The sequence below is a fragment of the Rhinopithecus roxellana genome, chromosome 8 (genome assembly GCF_007565055.1).
Source record: "Rhinopithecus roxellana isolate Shanxi Qingling chromosome 8, ASM756505v1, whole genome shotgun sequence".
Taxonomy (NCBI): domain Eukaryota; kingdom Metazoa; phylum Chordata; class Mammalia; order Primates; family Cercopithecidae; genus Rhinopithecus; species Rhinopithecus roxellana.
The window spans coordinates 51,737,768-51,757,851 of NC_044556.1; the positions used below are offsets into that span (position 1 = coordinate 51,737,768).

Sequence of the window (20,084 nt, forward strand, 5' to 3'; positions counted from 1 at the left end):
TCTGATGTGAAAGCTTTGTCCTTGATAGGGTGGCTGCCAAGATTTTACAGAAAGCACAAGTCAGCTTGGGAAATTTTATATAATTCTCAGGGACTTCCTTCAAAGCAAACACGTATGTAAAAATAAGATGATTAAGATTGTGGTCTGTCTGGTTAGTGAAAGGTTCTATGAACTTGTCTTAAACGTGCTATGGAGTGAAAGACTCTGGGATTTCCTCTGACGGAGCCTTCATCCTGTCTGTGACCTTGGGTTTTACCTTTACTCCTAGCCTCCATTGCATCTAGTACAGCTGCAGGCAGGACTGTCCCATCTGACACAGTTTCCTCCAGATACTTCCAGCTGGCACGACACCCCAAAGCCACTGCTGTTGGTCCCACAATAGGGCCCAAGTGGAATGGTCCTTCTCTAGCCCAGGGAATTGGTACAACTTCTTAGGAGTGTATGTTTTTCTCTTTGAAATCCACCATTGGAGGCCTCAGCCAGAACACTCAAATTCTATAACTTAGAACCTATCAGAAAGGAGTCAGTGGCAGGCTCTGTATCAAAAGGAAGTTTTTTTTTTTATGGGTAAGTAGTTTTAATGCATTGCCCCTCACTGAAGAAACAATAGAGCTTGCAGGATGAGGCACCAGAAGACATCTGAGTCTGAGCTTATATTCTTAGAGTGTTTGCAGCCAGCAGTGCTGTTTGCTGGGAATGTGGCTGGTGGCTATCCTTCTTGGTGTCTAGTGTCCTTTTACATAACGTGTCAGAGGATGCTGATCTAAAAATGGAGCCACTCATTGCATTACGGGAATGGATATATTTGCTCACTGAAAAAGGATGTTTAATGAGGTTGATACTTAACCTGAGAGAAATAATTTCTCTCTAATGGTGGTGGAGAAAATATTTGGGAGCAAAGAACTTTCCCGTGACCACCTCTTCAGCAGCTGCTGTCCCATGGCCATGTTTATAAAGAACCACCTCTCTTGGGCACAAATAGGAGTCCCCTGTTGGAGGGCCAGCCCCTCCTCACAACATCCAATAATAGAAGGTGGAATGTAAGGTGAGGAATCAAAGTGCCTAATATTAACAGGAGGAAAAGAAGAGACAAGGAAAAGTCGGCTAGAAATTAATCCCAGGGCCAGTTTGTTTTTGCTGAAATCTGAGACAACTTGTCTTTGGGGGTGGGAGGAGAAAGGGTATACAGAGGATCTCAGTTAAAATTTGCTGATAGAGTTCTCTATTATACCAAGTAACTCAAATCTTATCTATACCTTTATCTGTTAAGTTAAACATAAAAAATACTGTATTTATAGGTCAAAAATGGCAAAATGCTAGCAATTTCATACAGTTTAACCTCATATATTTATTTTTAGCCATTCAAATAATAAGTATACAAACAACAGTAATAATTAGTTCATAGAGTATCTGTGGTCCAAATTGTCCATTTTAATCTCCAAGTTGATGATGTCAATGCACCATTTCCCATTTTACTGATGGTAAGACTGAACACGATGAGGTATTAGCTTTCAGAATTTGTAAATCCAGCTAATGACAGCCTACAGAGAATGATTTAACTCTCTTCTGCCAGGCATAGCTTGCTCGTCAACAGAAATTGTATCTTTGTCCACCTCTGGCTCCCTGTCACTCCTGAAGGCTCACATGGTGAGCTTAGAGTCAGTAAACTGACCACTTGTCTTTAATTCAACCAGCATGATATCTCAAGTGTCTACCTTACTTTCAATTTCTATATTTTCATTTGGTTTCCTTAAAGCCATTGGGTATATTTTTCCAGCCAATCTCTTTCTGCTCTTTCCTGGCAATCTTACCAGCCCCCACAAATTTTGCATACCCTTTTGTTATCCCTGGCATGGGTGCCTTTTTCCATTTAGCAGATCTAAGGAAGCAATAAGTGCTGGACACTCCATCAGGTACTACCACATCTACAGTTCAAGATAGCTGGCCCTGTGCTGGATTCTGGCAGATGATCCAGCTGCACTCCTGCTTTTCATGCAGGCCGTAGCTGTTTATCATATTCCTTGGCTTGTGGTCTTTTAGCCAGTACTTAACATTTTTTTCTGCCTTATTTGTTCTCCCTCCCTTGTCGTGAGCCTTTTCCACCATTGTCCTCCTGGCTGTGTGAACTTGCCAGAGAAAATTGGCAATCATTTTGTTATATGTGGCTTTTGCCCAGGGATGGTGTCATCGAACAGAGGGACGTCTTTTTAATGGCCAACATATTGGAGTCTGAAATATCTGCAAGATAATGAGGCCTACAGGGACTTGAGGGACACGTTTTTGTTTCTTTGAGAAGACAATGAAAAATGGAATTAGGTACCGTATAGCTCCCTCCACATTTAATCCAGAGCCAGATGGCTGACAGAACTTTGGATTTCAGTGAAGTAAGAATATATTCTTCTATTATAGGTCACAATCTGAGCAGAATGGTTGGAATTCTTTCTCTTGAGTTAGACCAATGGTCCTCAAACTTTCATTATGTTTTCTCTCTTGTTTTGATACATTTTGTCTTTAATCAGTCTGCATTTTTAAAATCACAGTTAGGAGGAAGTATTATGACTATCTCCATTTTATAGATAGGCAGACTTAGAAATGAAGAGGTTATATAACTTGGCCAAGGTTGCACTAATAGTCAGCAGGGTTGCAGTTTGAAGCCAGGTAATCTAGCCCCAGAGCCTGTGCTCTTAACCGTGATGCTAATTTGTCCCTTATGTGATTTTAGCATCACTGAATTAAAGTTAGACAATTTCAGCAAAATGCAAAGAAACTTAATATTCTAGTTAACCAATTTTGTGTGATCATGGGTTATTACTACACTTCTTGAGTCAGTGAAAACTGTTTATGGACTGCCATTGCTACTGATTCATATGCCAAGGGAGGACAGGGTTCTCAAGTTGGGAATCACTTGGTAAGGAATAATTTTAACTCAACTCCAGGCATCTGTCCATTGGACACTTGTTCTCCCAAGCCATTGCAAGGCACATTAATGACAGCTACTTCCTCATGTAGATATACTTATGGTACTATTTAATGCCAAGTTTTGAATGATGGTTAGGTTTTTAGTCAATTTGCACACTTCTGCTGGATATTTTAGATATTTTAGAATATCCCTGGACAATAAAATTCCTGAGTAATCTGGCTATTTTGATCTGAGTAATTCTATTTCAGATCCAGTGAAGAAGGAAGTATGGAAGGTTTGGCCTTACCTCAACCAAGCAAGAAAATCTATGAATGTTGAGATGTGATAATTATATCTGAAGGAACAGTATGTTCTAGTTATATGTCCTTTCAAATACTAGAAGGGAAAATAAAGGGTATCAGAGGCATAGCACCACCCATGGGATAAAATCTAAGCACCTAACATGGAATAAATGTTCATGATGTCTACTGCCCCTCTCCCATTCTGTACCCTAGGCTCCAGCCACCCTGAACTATGTCCTCAAAACATGCCTTCTCTTGCATACCTCCAAGTCTTTGCACATACTGTTAAGTCTACTAGAAAAACTTTTCCTGCCTCTTTTCTGGATGGAAAATGGCTGAGTACCCCTTAATAGTAAGCTTAAATAACTGGCCTTTTGTGGAATCTTCCTTGAGTTTTTCAGGTGTATTAAGTGATTCTTGCTCAATACTCCATGGCATCTTGGCGTACGTGTCTTCAGTGTAACATTTACTGCATAGTTGAGAAAGTAGTCATTTATATCTTGTTCCTTTTTTTAAAAAAACAAGACAGTTGTAAAGAGTAGAGACCCTGTGTCTTTTCTGTCTTTACATTTCCTGAACTTAGCATATAAGTATTTTTTTCTGGTTGGATAACTCTTTTATTACTTCAAGACCTCTGTCTCAGTAGGCTTCCTTTAGTCTTTTTCTATCTTCTACTGAGGGATGACCAATGGCCTTATCAACCCGTAGCATATGTTCCCTTTGTTACCAGTGTCACCAGCAAATAGTATGTGGAAGAGTAAAAATTAAGGAAGTCAGAACTAAAGAGAAAATAAAGGAAAAATTAAAAAGCAACTCCCTATCTCAAGACAAATGAAAAGCAGAAATATGTATTGGAGTGCTACCAAGTAGGGTCATGAAAGTTATTATAATTATTGTCATACTTATCAAATATTTGTTGAACTTTGAAGGAATGATCCTGCCATCTTTTTTGGACTGAAAACGTTGGAAGGATTTTTTTTTTCTGTAGTCTATTTTTCCAAATAAATTGATTTCAAGGCATCATCAATTTGCAAAAGAGGTCCTTGGCTTGCTTTCTTTTCTTCCTCTTTCCCCTTCTCTTCAGCACATTCTGTTGGCTTGGCCAGTGAGCAGCCTGAAAAGCCTAAAGAGAAGAGGCCTGGAAACCAGAGAGGTGATTATAGCCAAAGCACTGAACAAAGGTGGTTTTGATACGGGCTGTGTTGTCACTGGAGCTAACAGGGAAAAATGAGCAAGAGGGGGACACTTGCCAATTTGACTCTCTCTGATTGGAAATCTCAGAGATGACATCAGGTCTCTGGTGTTCAGCAGACCTGAGAGGCTCACCATGTGGAACATGTTAATGGCATACCATTACCTATGACTGCTTTTTTCACCTGTTGACAATGAATTCACTTTTAAAAACTTGGAGATACAATTTTACAAAACTAGGGTAAAATGATGACAAATGAGTAAACAATATGTAGCACAGGGTAAATCTTGACTAGACATCCAACTGGCTGAAGGTGTTAATAGGTGGTTGGCAAGAACTCTTGTAAGAAAAGGTGGGGGGTGAAATGACTTGCCCCTGTGAGGGAACTCAGACTCTGCTGAAGCTCAGAAGTTCTATGACTGGAATGGAAAAAATACAATGAAAATGCAAACCTCTCTGAACCCGAAGTTAATAAAGGCACAATCACAATAAGCAATAGAAACAATTCCCAAATCTCTAATACTGGAGGATCTTTTCTGTCTTCAGAGACTTTATTTTACACCGAGTTCTGTTCCTAAGTTTTAGACTTAGAAAAGTGAATGCTTGTTAAAGTGTAAGAATGACTCAGCAATAAAGCATCAATTCCTCTACTTATTAATTCAATGCATATCATTTGAGATCTTACCCTGTAACCAGCACCGTGCTAGAAAACTGGGCATAGAAGAACATGGGACCCAAGCCCTTGAGATGCGAACATACTAGTGGTGGAGAGAGGTGAATTGTTTAATCTTGGCATGGCACTACACCAAATATTGGTATATAGAACTAGTACCTTCTAATAATTAGATCTATCCAATGAAGCATAATAGGGTTGAGTACAAATAAAAGAGGTGGAATATGGTAAATGAATAGGATTAGTTTTTCTAAAAAGCAATACACACTGAATACATAAATAAAATCAATAATATAAATCTATGAGACCAGTATTATTCTCCGTAGGATAGTACATATTATAAGATCATTTCTATTATAGAATAATTTATATAGATATGCTATGTAGGATATATTTATGAGACATAGATCCACTGTGGATTAATAAGATGGTTAGGCATGTGTGGTCTTAGCCATTATTTTTTTGGGAGCCATAACCCTCCCCACACAATTCCACAACCAAATTGATCCTTGTTGTGACAGACCCCTGGATGGATTACATATGTGTCCATATGTGGCATGTTGTACATTATGTTCTTTAGCTAAGGAAGGTCTCCCTGCTGAGGATGTGGCAGGTGGACTCCTTGTGGGAAATGCCTGTCCTCTTACTATTTACTTATTGGTAATGGAACCAGAGGGTGAAAGTTATATCAGATCTATCAAAAAACTGAAAATTTTCCTGGGGATATATATATACCAACAGAGGTGGATAACCATCCAAGATGATATCATAAGAGGTATAGTAGATGACATCCAAGATTCTTCCCAGATTTAAAATCTGTGCTTTTACAACTCAGTTTTTTTAGTTGGATTTTAGATTTGAATTAATGAATAAATGATCACTATTCTATATAGAGTTAACTGCTTAAATAAAATAAAACTATTAACACTTTTGTCACAGTCTTCTTGCCTATTATGAAAATGAAACTGCTGTGGTTTGAACATGTTCCCCCAAGTTTATATGTTTCAAACTTAATCTGCAATACAACAGTATTGAGAGCTGGGACCTGTAAGAGGTGATTAGGTTCTGAGAGCTGTGCCCCATGAATGGCTAATTAACACAAGAGTGTGTTCCTGATGAAAGAATGAGTTTGGACCCTTTCTCTTTTGCTCTTGCCCTCTCTTGACCTTCCGTCTTTCACCATGTATGACTCAGCACAAAGGCCCCTACCAAGTGCCAGCGCTATGCTCTTGGACTTCTCAGCCTCCAGAACTGTGAGCCAAATAAATTTTATTGTTTATAAATTACCTAGTGTATGGTAGGTTATAGCATCACAAAATGAACTAGGATAGAAAATGAAGTTCGTTTTCTATTTATTCAACAAATAAAACATTGGCAGTGTATCAGTATATTACTGCAATTTCATAGTCTTCTAGCACTTTATTATGAACTGGGAAGGGACTGTTCTTTGTCCTTGAGCTAATATTTTGTCCTCATCATCAGTACATGTTCCTGGGAAGAATGAACTAGGAGGTGGAACAATAAAGACCCTGCCATTTTCAGTGAGCCTCCTGTGCCATTAAAGGGAATCCTAAGATATTCTGGTGGGTGGCCAACATTCCAAAACAAAGCAGTAAGACCTAAGCCTGGCCTGTCTATTTCTTCTATCCATCCAGGCTCAGTGTGGCTTTATCTGCCTATCCCCTTATTATTCTGAACTCCCTAATTGCCTGGGCTCTTTCTCTCCACAAATAGTTTCATGTACTGTATTCAACATTAACGTAGAGTGACTATGTGGAGATGTCTCCTATTCCTACTTCTAACAGATTAACAGCTAATAAACACCGTGCAACACTCTCTTGTCTGAATCTCTTCTTAAAATACAGAGTTTGGTTTGCCAACATTGGTGTATTTAAAGCCTCCAAGATTCCAGGGAAGACTTTAGAAAGTTAACTGTGCAAGTGAGGCCTGTTCAGAGAGGAAATTTTCCAACACAAAGAGTCAATCAGTGTATCAACAGTTCTTCTGAGAAGAACCTCAGGGTTTCCTATAGTTGTTGATAAGTAAAGGATATTTGTTCTCACCTAAAATAAAATGTCTTTATTCTTGTTATGTAAGGCTGAAGAGAACTCTGGAAATACATTACCAAGAAAGAAGCACAGCCAGCAGAAGTTTCATCTCAAAAGGGAAAGCTAATCCATTTCAGGAAGGGACGCCATACCACCCACCTTCCACTGACTTTGCAATGAAAAGATTTATGCCATCTGCTCTTTCCCATTCTCCTCCCACCTTTCTCACAGGTCCCACACTTCTCCTCCCTCTATTTAGTTAAGTGAAACAGTTTTTTTAAAAAGAAAAATCAGTAATTAGAAGCTGTGTTCAAAGCTTCAAACAAAGCCCCAGCTGATATTTTGTTTTGAGGGTATGGATATCAGCAAGAATATGTCTGAGATAACCTCAATAATCATGTGAAAATGATGTATATCAACACTTGCATATGTATTAGAGACATAGTTAATTGAAGGGTAAAAAGACAGTATACACATAGTCCAACTTATGGAATTTCCGATATAAATGAACCAGGAGCCTTGAAGGAATGTACTTGTAAAATACTAGATACTTCCTGAACTCTGACAGTTTGTGATGACCAAAGACCAGACTGATTATTAGGTTACTAAAATGCAGATGAATATTTAGAGAAATGTATTAGTCTTTTTGCCTGAGCCATAATTTCTGAGACCAAGCCCTTTCTTTATCTTCAGGTAGGTGTTTCTTACTACAGCAGAAACCCAACTCTATTTCATTGCTTACCTCTCCTTTTATTTCTGTTGCCCTACTCATCTCTGTTGATTTAAGAAGGCTTTAAAACCACAGCAGTTTGACGGTTCCATTCATTCTGTACATACCCAAGGTGAGGAGCTGACTCTCAGTCAGGCTGTGTCAGTGCACTGTGGTAATGATGCCGACATTGTTCTGTGCTAGAGAAACAGTCAGTGTTACTTTCTGCACAACTGTACACATGATATTAGTGGCCTTAACCTTTAACACTTACCATGCTTTTTTTTCCCTGCAGACCAAGCCTCCTTTAAAGGAGGGTCAGAATAAAATTCCATCATAGTTGTAGATTTGCTTGCAAATTATCTGAATTGGGTTAATTTGTTATTTCCCCTGCAGTCCAGTATTATTGTACCTTGAGTTTTTTCACCCTAATTTACCCTGATGGTGGTAGATCTTAGTACTTGTTTTTATTACCTGTTTAACAGTCCACCTCTGGATCTTTGAAAAGTCATTGCATTTCTTGAGATTATTTGTGACTTCCCTTGCTGGCTTTTCTCTCATCAGAACTGGACTTGAAGCCATCATGGAGACTTATGCATTCTGGAGACCTCCTGTGCGCACGCTCACCTTCGAAGACTTCACCACCATGCAGAAGCAGCAAGGTAAAGCCCTGGAGCAAGGCCTCTGCTTAGTGACAGGGCCAGGGACAGAGTGGGGAGCTCAACTGAATATAGCACATCTGGCCTCAGGCCAAGATATGGGTTATACCAATTCTCCTGGAATGGAGAGAACTCAGGAGCTCTGTAAATAACCAAAGCATCACCACTTGGGTAAACAAGCTGGGTCCAAAGGCAGCATTTCATCTGGCACTCAAAATGCTCTCACCCTTCCTGAGAGTGCAATTATATATTTATAATATCATCATTATATGATATATTATTATGATAATGATGATATTATTATTAATATTGCTAGGCATTCACATATGCCTTGGTATTTGAAGAGATTATCTTAATAAGTTCATTTATTCCTCATGGTAGCCTTCTCAGTTTTTCTTAGAGTAAGAAAAGTTTTGTGATGAACAAAATCTTAGCTCTGGACAATGGGAATCAATTGTATCAGGTCTCAAGGTGAGGAGTGGGCTGCTGCAAGCCTATCTGAACCTTGCAACTTGTGTTCTTTCCTTTTTTGCTTATATAAAACAACACCCCTCTCAGCTGGTGGACTAAATAGACGTCCCCCCCTACTGCTTTGAACTCTGTGCTTTTTATCCAATTTATAGTTTTTCTTTCCTTGCAGCTCAGGTTGGGAAACCTGTGGCCAGATGGGTCGTGACTTATTTCAGATTTTCTCAGTCTAGTCTGTAGCTTCCCCAGGCATAGCACCCATGTATTATATTACATTCCCTTTTCAGAGGAGCTTCTAACATTTTGCACACTGAATTAGGTTTGTAACCTAAACTGCTGAAATCTGTCAGATTTTAAGATGAGTGTAGTGATTAAAAGCATAGACTCTGGAGTCAGACTAGGTCTAGGCTAGGCTCTTATCACTGATCCTTTCCAGCTTTGTGACCTTGGTCAAGTCCCTCAACTTTTCTGACACCCAGTTTTATCTTCTGCATTATATGGAAAAGTAGAATCAAATAGAATTCTTGAATTAAATGAGATCGTCCATTTAAAATCATAGTAAGCATTTAATACTACTTGTTATCATTGTCTTCATCATCCTCATTATCTTCACCTTCAAGGCCCTTATGTCCCTGTATGTAGACTCTTAAGCAAAGTTGTGTCAGGACCAGGGAATATTGCCTTTCTGATAATGAATTATTTAAAATATGATTAGATTGTTCATTTTCACAGGGATCTGGTGAAGTAAGTGATCCAGAATTTCTAACTCTTTTATGTATTCCTCCCTACAAAGCTGTGATTAGAAGCAGAGTCAATAGTTATTCAAGATGTCACCGCGGGTTTGAAGCCCTCATGGATGGCCATTAAGAGGCAGGAGCTTAAAGGGACTTAGGAAAATCTAGGCCCTTATCTTTGATGGTCACACATTCTCTACATTTGAAACAATTTAATTCTATTCCTGCATGCCAGTTTTCTCACCTGCAAAAGAGGGATAATTTTTTTGTGTGTGTGAGGAAATTTATATAAACATGCTGTGTAGACAAAAATGTGTCATTGATTTGATTTAGTTCTGAGATGGCTTCTTTGCTTATCTGCCCTTGCTTTACTCACTGCCTTTCCAAGCTCTAGCTAAGCAGGAGTTTGTATCATGGAGGTTGGTCGGAGAAGGTTGGCAGTGATATTGCCAGTTTCAGAGGTCAGGCATTAATGGCAACAATTGTCTTCAATGCTTTATCCCCAAGATCTACCACAGGGCCTGGCACCTAGTACGAACCCAGTGAATAGTGAATGAGATCACTTGGTGGCACTGTGACTCAGGTGTGCAGAGCCACTCTCAGCCTTCATCTTGGAGCACAATCACCTAATGTGTATATATATATGGATATGGAGTGATCATTGAGGGTGACCATTGGGCAGGCACAGACACAGGAAGCCTGCATGGGTTACTTAGATGTGCAGCATAGTAGGTTTCTTGGTACTTATACTAAAAATTTACCAGTATGAAAGGTTATTATTGACATTTTGAAAACAATGGTTTCAGATAAACTGAACTTTCAAAACACTTCAGTGACCCTCACTTTTATCGGAAGAGAAGAAAGAACTTGAATTATTGGATACATATGGTGATGGGATGGGGCTAGAGAAAAAGCCAGAACTCTATTAAATAGTTTAATTGGAATATATTTTTGAAATATCCATTGAAGTTGATCCAGATTCTCATTATTAAAAAATATGTGGCTTGGTTTTTTGACGTTAACAAAGGATGTAAACCCAACAACACCATCCGCTATTCCCTTAAGAACTAAGAGTTTCAGTGACTCTGGACAGTATCAGTCATAAAATGAAGAGAAGAGACACAACCATGCGTGCTGAACTGCTTTGCATCTTAGAAGGAATAGAGAGGAATGAACTTCTAGTGGAAACTGCAGTGGTAGTCTATTTTTTACAGTAATTCCCTTTTAATGAGGTGAGTATTGGCAGTGTTTGCACCAAACCTAAGATTCGTGCCAAATATTGACTGACTTATCCAATTGTCCATATCACCTCATTGTTTCAAGCACATGAATATCTGTCATGTCACACAGCAGTCCTAGACAGTTTTGTGCTGCTACTGGTGAGGGTGGATCTGTCTTTCTGCATACATGAGGTTAAGGATGCTTTTTTCATCCTGGCTTTGCTGCCGTCTTTTATTTCTCTTGTCATTAAGACTCATCTGCTGATAAAACTTCAAGGAAAGCACTTAGGTAAATTCTCCACAGTTTTGCAAAAATTCAAATCTTTTTATTTTTAAAATCACATTGAATAGAGTATTTTAAATAGTTGTTTTAGGGAGAAGAATACATGAGATTAATTATCTTCTGCCTTTGACACAAAAAAGAAACTGAAGCCTGATACAGTCTAGTACAGGGGTGTCCAATGTTTTGGCTTCATTGCACCACATTGGAAGATGAAAAATTGTCTTGGGCCACACATGAAATATACTAAAACTAATGATAGCTGAGGAGCTAAAAAAACTACAAAAAATATCATAATGTTTTAAGAAAGTTTACAAATTTGTGTTGAGCTGCATTCAAAGGTATTCGTGGCTTCATGCAGCCCTTGGGCCATGGGTTGGACGAGTCTGGTCTAGTATCATATCTGCAGTTAAGCGATGGCAGAACTAAGTTGAGAGTATCAATGCAGATCTCTTATTTGACAGGACAGTTTCCTTTCCACCAGATTACGTTATTTTTCTTTTTCTTTGTTACTACAGCTTTAATTTTCCACAAAGATTTTAGTTTGCTCTTCCTATTAATGGTTTTTATTGTTCAACAACTTGAGCATTAACTCTCAATAGGTCAATATTTTATTTTTTTTATAAGTCAAGTATATGGTCTTCAGATGTCTTCAGTTAGACTCAAGGATGTTTATGTGTTTGGAGAGTCTAGAGAGGCTGGAGTTTCTGGAGATGAAGATTCTATCTCAGGAATGGCTTTTGCCTGAACACTGCTAGTGACAGGGAGAAAATGAACTAACCAGGCAAGTTATGCTTGGAGAAAGTGACTGAGGCAATGTAAACATAGAAGGAAAAGGAAATAAAAGTCCAGGTCAGTTATAGCTAAGTGCAATGCTGTTGTTGTTCTGATGGATATCCTTGAATAAAATATGTGCCTCAACTTCCTCATGTATATAATGGAGCTATTTGAGTGGCCAAAACTGAGAGCTTTATCAGCAGTGACTTCAAGCTGTTTGATAACTGTTGTCCTAAAAGGAATCATTCTGGACCAATGACACCAGGACTGCCAACTTTCCATCTGTGGACATGAGGGTACCTGCCATTTACAAAAGCTCTCCATTCCCCAAGAGAGTTGGCAGACATCACTACAGAGCTCAGTACCATTGGGTGTTTCAGTGTTTGTCAGGCAGTTAAAGGGTCAGGATTATGAGTATCTCTGTTGGTGACTGAATTTTCATCAGTTTGACTTGTATTAGTTGAGGTTGGTTAGTGAGAGGGATCAGCTACTGATCAAGTCATACAAGTAAGATACTGGGAAAGAAGGACAATTAGGTGGACATGAGCCATTGAACTGTAACATCACTGTAATGATCAAAACATAGCTGATTTACACAGATCTTATTTATCGCTGAGGTGAGGAATAATGGCCATATGTATAGCTTACCAGTAAATAGTCACATAGAATTTTTTAAAGCACTCCCTTTTTAGCTATAGAAGAGCAATATCCTAATTCTGCACTATAATCATGAAGAGCTCCTGATAGGGGGTAGAGAGTATCTCAATTCAATCCATTAAAACAAACAGTAATTGATTTCATATTTTGTTTTGTCCCGAAAGTTCCTTATGCTCAGCATGTCCAAAACCGAGTCAGCATCTACCTCACAGCCTGGTGCCCTCTCCACGGGGAAGGATAACACTCGATATCCCGGAATTTTCCCTCCCTGCCCTACCCCCATGCCCAACCATTACTAAGTTCTTAAATCTGTCCACATCTCTAACCTTCCTTGCTACCATACCACTCTGCACTGATGTCACCTCTCACTGCATGATCGTAATGTCCTCCATAGTCTCTACATTTTCTTCCAAGCCATTCCTCATGTAGAAATGAGAGTCATTTTTTCAAAACACACATCTTTGTGCCTCAACCTTCTATCTCCAATCTGCTTAAAGCTGCTCAATGGCCACAGTTTACTTGCACCTATGAAAGACATATTCCTTAACATTGTCGCTAGTCCTTGCATGTTCTGGCTTTTGCTGCCTCACCTCTAAAATAGAGATAATAACAATGAGAATTAATGAATGTAAAGTGCTTAGAAAAGAGCCTAGGATTTACTGAGTATTAAAAAATGTTCTCTATGATCATCCTTATTATTGCTATTATTATTACTCTAGCTTCAGCCTATATCACCTCCCTTCGTTCTCTCTGTTGTTTCAGCATCACTCATCTTACTTCCCTTTCTCAAACATGGTGTGCTCTTTCCTGCCACGTGGTTTTCTTTCCCTGGAGTCTCCTTGCTACCCACTTGCCTTCTTAGTGCTATCTGTCTCTGAGATCACAGCTTAAATAGGACTTCCCTGGGGAAATTCCCTGCCATCTAGAGTAGGCCACGTCTCCTTAAGGTGAACTCTTGTTTATTTGTGTCATTCTTTCATTAATGTCTCTTATCCACATTTTTCTCACTATTTTTTCCCCACATGATTAAATCCCTGGGTCCAAACACTCCCAGTTGGTTGAGTGTGTATTTAGTACTCAAATAGTTATTGAATAAGTCAATAAACTCTGCTAGGTTTTATATCATAGGGACTAATGTCAATGTGTTTGGCAAAAATTAACCAGAGACAACTTTGGGATAAAATTTGAAGGGCATGATGATTAGAAAAGAAAAAAGAAGAAAATAAGTGAAGAAATTATCCTAAATTCTTTTCTTTTCTTTTTTTTTCAAGATGAGAGTTTTGCCCTGTCACCCAGGCTGGAGTGTGGTGGTACCATCTCGGCTCACTGCAACCTCTGCCTCCTGGGTTCAGGCGATTCTCCTGCCTTAGCCTCCCGAGTAACTGGGACTACAGGTGCACACACCACCATGCCTGGCTAATTTTTGTATTTTTTGTAGAGATGGGGTTTCACCATGCTGGCCATGCTGGTCTCAAACTCCTGACCTGAAACGATTTGCCCACTTTGGCCTCCCAAAGTGCTGGGATTACAGGCATGAGTCACCGCACCTGGCCCCCAAAATTCTTAAGTGAAAATAACAAGATAGTAAGTTGGGAAAAATTATTTATCATCTCAGAAATCCATGTGTCAGTATGTATAATATGGGGAGTGAGTAAAATGACCTTGAAGCTTTAATACTAAGAAGTAAGAGTCACTTGTTCACTCATGCAGTCGATTAACATTAATGTTTCTCATGCTGTTGTGGGTAATGTTAAGTCTTCTCGGGATAGAAATAATGACAAGAATAGTTAATTAAAGTGATATACTTTGAAAGAAAGAAGCACAGTACAAGAAAAAATATGAGTATTACTGTTAGGGAAGACTACAAACTTCACTTAATTCTAGGCATCCTAATGTTATTCCCACAAGATCACACCATTGTTTTTCCTGCTTTTATTTATATATTCTTCCTTTTATGTCTTATCTAACTGCATTTCACAAACCTATCAGAGAATGGTCACTTTGATGTCTTTAGACACTCCACTTTTATCTTCTCACCATTTGTGGGGTTATATAGGTTTTTGAAATTACCTTTTTGTTTAGATTTGTGCATTTCTTTCTACTGAACTTTTAGAAAAATAAAAAAAAAAAAAACCCAGCAGCTGTTGTTTTTCTATTCTGTATATTATATTCCTTATTTGTCATGAACACTAATATGAAAAAATCATCTTGCAAAGTTGCCAGCATTTTCACTTCATTTTTTAGCCTGTTCTTATTGATCAGAATGAGGCCAGAAACCATTTAAGAGATTATGTATATTTTTAAAGTAAAGGCACTATCTTATTAGATATTTTTTACAGAGCTAGATGTCTATTTACATAGCTGAAATACCTTGTTTCTACTCATAGGTGATTTATCATGTCTTAGGAAGGAATCATCCATAGCTTCAATTTGACAAAGTGGTTCACAGTCTAGTCCTACCATTCTCATTTTTATTTCTGTCTCTTCCAACTTTATCTTAATATTCCTACCCCTTCAGTTTCATAGTGGAGTCACCTATAGAATTAGGGAGGTATATCAATGAGGATTCTTACTGTTGTAAATAATATAAAACCCAAATGGCAAAGCAAAAAAGAAACTCATTGGGTCATGAAACTGAAATGACTCAAATAGCTAGTTTTAGGCAAAGCTTAATGTAGGCACCCATAAAAGATCATCAACTCCATTTCTCAACTTTGCTATCATCTTGACTTTGTTCTCAGGTTCCCCATGGTATGAACATGCTTACCAGAACCCCTGGCCCTACATATTTTGAGATTTAAATCTGATGAGAAAAGGCATGTACCTTTCTCCTTAGATTTCTACCAAAATCTCATTGAGTCTAATTGCCTTTAATTGAGTCATCTCAATTTTAATTACTGTGGTGGGGGGGAAAATGATGCTTTGATTGTTCAGGCCTGAGTCACATGCCTTCCCTGAAGGTAGGGGTGAAGCAGTGAGAGTGGGAGAAAGTGTGTAGTGGTGGGAAAACTAGATACTGTTGCCAGAAAGAAGCAGATTAATTCTAAATGAAGATAACAGATGCATGCTGCGGCAAGGAAGGCAGTAAAACAAGTAGCGGAAAAAACAATTAAGTTAATGGAAAGTGAAGAAATGCTGCAGTCCACCTAAGGAATGTGGTAGATATAAAATAGGACCATCTAAGAAGCAGAGACACTCAGAACACAGAGGACCAATGTGCAAAATTGGATTGGATGAATATATTCAAAGCTATTTTAAAGAGAAGGAGTTTAGGTCTGTGCATTCCTTTAGCTTTTATGGAGAATGATTCATTAGGAATCTTTCTAAGATTGAAACCACACGCTTCCTATTAGCACTCTAATGTTCACATTTGCATTATGAGGATGATACTCATCTCAACTAAGTAATTCTTTTGTTGAGATGAACAGTGCTGTGCTCATTAAACTTTATGATCTCTGGGTTTATTCTCTGGGATCAGTCTATAGGGTGCTGATATTTTACCTCTTACCTGTTTGAAAGCCTCAAAGAAGACTTCTCAAGGATACACAGTGAATCAGCACTCCTCAGAGACAGATGCCATTGAATTATACGAGAGAAGAGTCTGGCTCATGGAACCAAGTAATTACATGGAAATTTATTCTTTACTAGCCTAGACGGGGTTTCCCCTTACTGTTTTTCAATTTTGGGGGAGGAGGAAGAAAAGCCCAACAAAACAAATTGAAAAGGAAACTGTATGTGAAAGCCCTCATATTACAATCTGGAAATGATCAATTTAGAGATGCAAAAGTCAGCAGGTTTAGTATTCAGGATTTTCATGGTCACATTTAACTTGTCTTTATGGTAAAATGAAGTATATTCTAGGTTATTGTCCTCATACGGAATTACTGCTAAACATATCCTTTTTGGTTGTTTTGGCCATTAGCCTTGGATATTGGAGCAAGTTAATGTCATATATGAATTTTCATGTGTGCTGCCTCATATTGGCCCATGGGTAAAATAGGATGAAGGGAGCTGGGGCTGTAGGAGATTGATCCTACAGACCCTACAGATCCTACAGGACCTACAGATCCTATAGATGGTACAGAACTCTTGAAAGTTTTAAGCTACTTAGGGCATTATATTTTAATCACTTCTCAGAAGTGAATTAAGACCTCTAAGGATAGTGGGAAAGACAATAGTCTAGCTATTTGTGTTCTGTCAGTTCCACTTTGCTTCATTTGAGGAAAGATGGAGACACGGGCAGCCATTCTTGTCCTGAACTGGAAGTGAGGGAGGATGGACAGATAATTCAGAGATAAACCAGAGTTAGGTTAGCCTTTGGGAATATGGCCCAGGTAGGGCCATAGCTGCTACCTGGCCTAGTGCTCCATCATTCACCGCAATGGAGGTTTCTCTAGCATGTTACAACAAACATGTAGCTATTGAGACATAATGCTCATCAGGGTGGCGAGAGGCCAAGATGCTTAGCTCCGCAGACAGAGTCCAACGCCGCAGAGCCATTCTCATTAGAACTGAAGTTCCTTTCTCCTTCCTTCACTCTTCTCTCATAGAAGAGAATAGTTAATGCTTATGTGCTGGGCTAGGTGCAGTGGCTCATGCCTATAATCCTAACACTTTGAGGCTGAGATAGGAGGATTGCTTGAGCCTAGGGGTTTAAGACCAGCCTGAGCAACATAGTGAGGCCCCATCTCTACTAAAAATTATTTTTTTAAAAAATTAATGCCTATGTGCTAAATACAGTTATGAGCACTTTGTAATATATGTTATTATATCTTATCTATTTCTCAAAACATCTCTACAAAGTAGATATCAGCAATTCCTTAATAATATAAAAGGCTTGGAGATGCTAACTTGCTACGGTTCTGTCCTTAATCAGTAAGATAGCTTGGATTGGAACTGGGTTTGTTTGACCCTATAGACCACACTCACCCATTAAATAAAATTTCTGTCAAGATGCTCAGAGCACGCAGGACCTGGCAGGTACAGAGGCGAGGAGGGCACAGGGAAGAGAGGCATGCTTTGCTTTGAGAAGCAGCTCTTACCCTCCTGTATCAGTGTGGCCTGGCCTGGCCTCCCACCCTGCCCTAGCTTTTCTGTGATGAGAATCTCTAGTCAGCCAAGTGTTGAAAATGAACAAGGAGGATGGGCTCCCTCTTTGTGCTCATTTTGCCCTTGGCTGGAAATTCCAGTCTTATTTAACAGTTAACAAGCTGTTAGATCATGGGAGGAGAAAGACTTGTCAGTATCTTGGTTTGCTTCTCTGCAAAATGAATACCATAGTCTTCTCTTTCTATGGGGACTTTGAAAAATAGCTGTTATCTGTATTGAGTACTTTATGTGCACATGAGCATTTCTTCAAAGTGCATGGAAGCAAGGTGACCTTCTCTTGGACAGGCTTGCCCCTGCCTCCTTCAAACAGTAGTTCATACGGGGTCTTCTCCCACTCAAGCTCAGCAGGCCACCAAGTCTCATTTCCAGTGAATGTCATTTAAAAGCCCAAGCAAGCTGACTACAAACTTTTTAACATGTGTCTTTCATCTGCTCAGCAGAAATCCCTGTAACTTGTTAATAGTTCCACCCTCCCCCCACCTTTTTTTTTTTTTTTTTTTGTAGTGAAACCAATTGAGGCCTCAAATCAGTACCACTTGTTCCATCTTGGGCCATCAGAGAAAACCATTTAGAGTTGTAGGAAGTCGTCTGTTCCACCTTATGCTTCCTGCTGCAGGGCTAGAACCAGTGCCTGATGGAATATACCTATAACAGGACAGTATGGCATGCTGAACAGGTGGTCTCCTCAGGGACCACATAAACACCAGATCAGGGAGAGCAAGGATGAACTTTCAAAGAGAAGTGACCAGATACTTATCCCATAAAACACATATCTCTTTACAGCTGGAGTCAGGTTTCTCCATTTGTGCCATAGCATTTATTTCAGAGAAGCTCATGGCATTTAGAGTGGAAAATAAGGAAAATGTGTAGGATGCCTCAGAGAAGAACTACACACTTGAAATAAATCCTTGAGATTTCTGCAAGGCACAGAAGGCCTGGCCATTCAGCTGTATAGAAACAAGACAGATGAGATGTTCTTCCTCCTCCTTCTAGAATCTTCTCCTGCCAGACATCCTTCATTATATTAAAATAATTCCATGGAAAGTACTTGTTGTTGGCAATTCACACTTTATATTACTTGAAACCTCAGTTACAGATAGGCTGAGAAGGACAGAAACTGAGGCCCACTGGTTCAAGTCCCTGATTTCACAGCTAATGAGAATGAAGAGGTGGCCTGCATTGCTAGTGGTCATGAACTGGACAGAGGTTAATAAGCCTAGAATCAGACTCAGGGCTCTTTCCAATGTGGCCAGCTGCTGGCTTCCTTCTCCCAGTGGTATTTACAATGTTGGCCTTGTCTCAAATTGTGGAATAAAAATCATTTTACTTTTTTTTTAAAGGTTTTTTAAGTTGAGTATTATAAATGAGGAAGGAGAAGTTTCTGAAATGACTCTATTAAATACAATTCTTCCTTGAAAGTTCATTGGGGGAAATTCTTTTGAAATTCTTTTGTTATTAGTTAGGCTTTGTTAAAATTTACCTCTGAATAAACTACTATAACAACAAGAGCCAAATTTGTACTTCTATAGCCAGCACTACTACTTATGACCATGGCTGTAAGCCGAATGCTTTTTTTTTCCCTGCTAAAAATCAACGTTGGTTTCCTCTTTGAGGGCATCTGTCTCTTAATTGACACATCTGGGACCCCTGAGTCCTTAGCACACTGTGGATGGTTTCTTTGTATTCCAGTGTCTCTGGAATCCTGCCGGTTTTGTTTTTGAGACAGAGTTTTGCTCTTGCTGCCCAGGCCAGAGCAATGGTGCTATCTTGGCTTACTGCAACATCTGCCTCCTGGGCTCAAGAGAGTCTCCTGCCTCAACCTCCCAAGTAGCTGGTATTATATGCGCCCACCACCACACCTAGCTAATTTTTGTATTTTTAGTAGAGACAGGGTTTCACCATGTTGGCCAGGCTGGTTTTGAACTCCTGACCTCAAGTGATCCACCTGCCTCGGCCTCCCAAAGTGCTAGGATTACAGGCATGAGCCAGCGCACCGAGCCCCTGCTAGTTTTTATAACATTTTCTTCACTGAGGAAAACCTTATTCCTGCTCTTTTCTACCTAAAATGCCCCTTACCCTTTTATAATGCTCATCTTCTAAGAGTCCCAACATGAGTGCGTAGGTGATCTAAAGGATATTACATTCCTTGGGGGAATCACAGCTCTTGACAATGCTGGGAAACTCTTAACCTTGCTGTGAAGGAGGAAGTTACATCATGGAAGATTCTCTATGGAAGACAAAGCAACTGCTCTTTCCAGAATTCAAATAAAGGGCCCTGCAGCCCTAGCACTCACCCATGTCTTTAACTTCCATTGGATGAGACAGGAGGCGGATGCTACACTGCTCCTTCCTGACTT

General features: G+C 39.3%; 1 protein-coding gene across 3 annotated transcripts in view; it reads left to right on the forward strand.

Moving 5' to 3' along the window:
• Nucleotides 1-20,084, forward strand: part of TBX15 (T-box transcription factor 15) — a 105,113-nt gene that overhangs the window by 80,992 nt on the left and 4,037 nt on the right. For 2 of the 3 annotated variants that reach the window (XM_010357544.2, XM_010357546.2), the window contains exons 7-8: nt 8,388-8,485; nt 16,138-16,236. In XM_010357544.2, coding sequence (XP_010355846.1) covers nt 8,388-8,485; nt 16,138-16,236 — 197 coding nt within the window. The remainder of the gene's footprint in view (nt 1-8,387; nt 8,486-16,137; nt 16,237-20,084) is intronic. The other variant, XM_010357545.2, reaches the window with a different exon arrangement.